The sequence below is a fragment of the Fusarium phalaenopsidis genome (assembly GCF_050370095.1).
Source record: "Fusarium phalaenopsidis strain FUZ10S chromosome Unknown contig_32286, whole genome shotgun sequence".
Lineage (NCBI taxonomy): Eukaryota > Fungi > Ascomycota > Sordariomycetes > Hypocreales > Nectriaceae > Fusarium > Fusarium phalaenopsidis.
Genome location: NW_028145413.1, coordinates 2,474,387 through 2,477,342, shown reverse-complemented (window position 1 = coordinate 2,477,342; position 2,956 = coordinate 2,474,387). Strand labels below are relative to the sequence as shown.

The 2,956-nt window shown below is 51.7% G+C and overlaps 1 protein-coding gene across 1 annotated transcript; it reads right to left on the bottom strand.

The window, feature by feature from the left end:
* Window positions 1-1,427: 1,427 nt before the first annotated feature.
* LRP88_03078 (RTA1 like protein-domain-containing protein) lies at window positions 1,428-2,724 on the bottom strand (the record flags this gene model as incomplete). The annotated part of the gene is made up of 3 exons (XM_083239708.1): window positions 1,428-1,981; window positions 2,035-2,209; window positions 2,266-2,724. 3 exons carry the CDS (start codon window positions 2,722-2,724, stop codon window positions 1,428-1,430), a joined length of 1,188 nt encoding a protein of 395 aa, XP_083104838.1.
* Between the last annotated feature and the right edge of the window lie 232 nt (window positions 2,725-2,956).

Here is a 2,956-nt window from a genome sequence, read left to right as displayed (position 1 = left end):
AGCGTGACGGGCGCAAAGGACGAGACCCTGTCTCTCCTGACGTGTTGGCTTGTTGATTTTTTTGAGTTGTTGCAAAGCCCATGACGGTTGAGATTTGGGGGACGAGGCCATGTGACTTTTGCCTTTAAGTTCTCATCGCCAAGCGTCTGGAAGAGTCTGTAACCGCCCTGCTTCCATGACTGGAATGCTCAACTCGGCTTTTGTGGAATAGTCAGCAGGTGTCCGCGATGAGCCAGAACAGACTCTAAATGGAGAAGTAATCGCTGTTGCCCAACAAGCTTATCGACCATGATGATGCCCGAGGCTGTTGTGGGTGCAAGCCCAATGGAGCTGCAAGGAGAAGCAGAGAACATCCTCTACCTCCAACGGTGAGTATGATTCAAGAGTTTCTACTGCCCAGCCTAGCCTCCAGTCCTGTCTGCTCTGTCGAGTCAAGAACCATCACAAGTAAATACTTAACCGCCAGCAACGCTCGACTCCGACAAATATTGCACGATAAACCTCTACCTCTATGGTCTGATCAATGCCTCGAGTGAATCACATGGTGCTTCGACAATCAATTCACCGCCGGAGCCGAGGAGATGACTCAAGGCGAGAGCGTTTTTTTTCTCATGTGCCAACCAACGAACCAGTCATTCTCCAGACTGAGAGGTTGTTGGTGCACCTTGTTTCATCTTGATCACAGTGTGGCAATCTCGGATGTAACCTCTTGTTGTGGAGCTGTGTTGGGGGAGGGGGGAGCTGCAAGTGATTAATCACAGCTCTTTTGGTTGGGATGAGACATCCGTGATGGTAACCTCTCCCTTTGTCAAATCACGTATCGCTGCGCCTCACAAACATACGAGGTTTTATTGGGTCCTAGTACTTCTCGATATGAAACTCGGGCATTACCATCTTCAGGAAAGGAACGCTTGTTTCTATCTCATCAATCGCCAACACTAAGCGTGTGATTATGGACAATGCCTCCCTCAGCTCCTTCGAAAACTCCCATCAATATTTACAAGACTAGAAGTGTGATGTTAGAGAGGAGAAAAGCTTTCCAAGTAAATAGAGTTCCTAAAGTCCCTTTAAACTCGCTATCTTGTGGGTAAAATATGCGCCAAATATCTACCCCTGAGATCAATCGCTCGCTGAATCAATGCCTCCAACACACATTTCAGTCCTATCTATAAGGACCACACTACTCCAAGCACTCTACAGTCAAGCCTTGAAATTGTACGGTATCCAGTACCCTCCAAGCCCCAGTACACAGTACTTTATCCGACCAACAGTGAAGCATCCCAGTCAATGTGATTCCACTTTATGCGAAACGTGAGCCAGCCAGCCAGCGGCAGTTCGCAAGCCCGTCCATAGCATCGCCGTCCAAAACATCGCGGATACTCCTAAACTGTATCCTTGTCCATCTGATCCTTTGCCGCCCCGGATCATTACCACAGCTCCTCACTATGCACCATGTCCCTCGCCACCCGGCCTCCAGAATCTTGTCGGAAGCTTTGTCGCGAAGCACCAATGTTGGCAAGGTTCAACGGTTCAGGCGGCCCCTTGCGTGATGTCGCATCATTCTTCGGGCTCGATGGGTTTAAAGTAGCCTTGGGATGTGAAGGGAGGCCGAGGGAGCCTGGTGGCAGCTCGGGAGAGCCCACCGAATCTCTTGCGAGTTTCGAAGAGGTGGGAGAGAGCTGCTTTCGGATATCGGGTTCGTATAGATGGTGAACGGGATGGCCGCTTGGAGTCGGAGACTGGATCGGATCTGGTCGTCTGTGACGTTTAGTTCCTCGGGGTGATGTCGAGTCCCAGGCGCCAAGGAACGCAGTTCCGGGATGGAACGAGGTCAGGAGGCCGCCAGCAAAGAATGGCAATACTCCTCCAAGTACCATAAAAGCAGACTCATTCTGGAAGAGGCTCCCCGACACCTCATCCGCAAACTCGACGAGGCGATAGATCGAGTAGACGATAAGGAGAGTCGACGCTATTTCCATTGCTAAGCCCTAGAGTTAGCGAGGGCCACAATCGTTACAGAGCAGGGTCAATTACCCATGAGGAACTTCTTGAAATGGGAAGACGAGTAGATCTGGACGTGTCTGGCATCAAGACTTCCTCGCTTGGTGCTGAGGCCCAGGGTGAACCAGAAATGCAGCCCAGTGCATGCCACCAATGCGGCGGCTTGGATGGCCAAGCCTGCGGCTGTGACAATTGCGCCCTGCTTTCGCTACTCCAATGTCAGCTTATCACAGCCTTGTTACCACCATGCTCAGGAGTACATACAGTAACTCCGCTAGACTCGTATGCTGTAAAGATGATGCCGATTAGCTGCAATAGCATACTGCCAGCGCTGAGTCCCCAAAAGACGAGACCAGCCAGGAGTGGCTTGAACGGGCAGATTGGCTCCCCATAGATGCCTAGGATATGAGGGAGGATGATAAAGATGGCGAGGCTGAGAAACGACGGGCCGAGAACTGTCCCAAACAAGAAGAGGAAGAAGTGGCCTTGGTGGTCTCGGTTTGAGTGTAACAGGAGCCGGCCGATGAATCCCAACACTTCGAAAAAGAGTCCAGTTGTGAGCACCGCAGAGAATAGATATGTCCGCGATCGAAAGCCGAGATAGGGGGCCGCCAGAGCAAGAAAGAGAAAGGCGACCAGTAGGACGGCATTGCCGCCTACGCTTGGATTGTACGCGTAGAAGCCACCAAAGGCTGGACAGGTTGAACCACAGTCTCCTGCCATCGTCGATTGTCGACCAGCGATGGCTAGCAAGTTATCATGACAGGCTTGGCAACCGAGGCAAAAGCAGAAAGGAACCAAGAGCAAGACACAAGAGGATTGGCCCACTACATATACACATACTGCCTACGGGGTGCCAGGCCAGGCCATCACAGATACCTGCCGGTCTGAGCAGAGACATGCATGTGAGGCTCTGCAGCTACGGGGCGCTGTAGAAGAATGGTCACAATTGGAG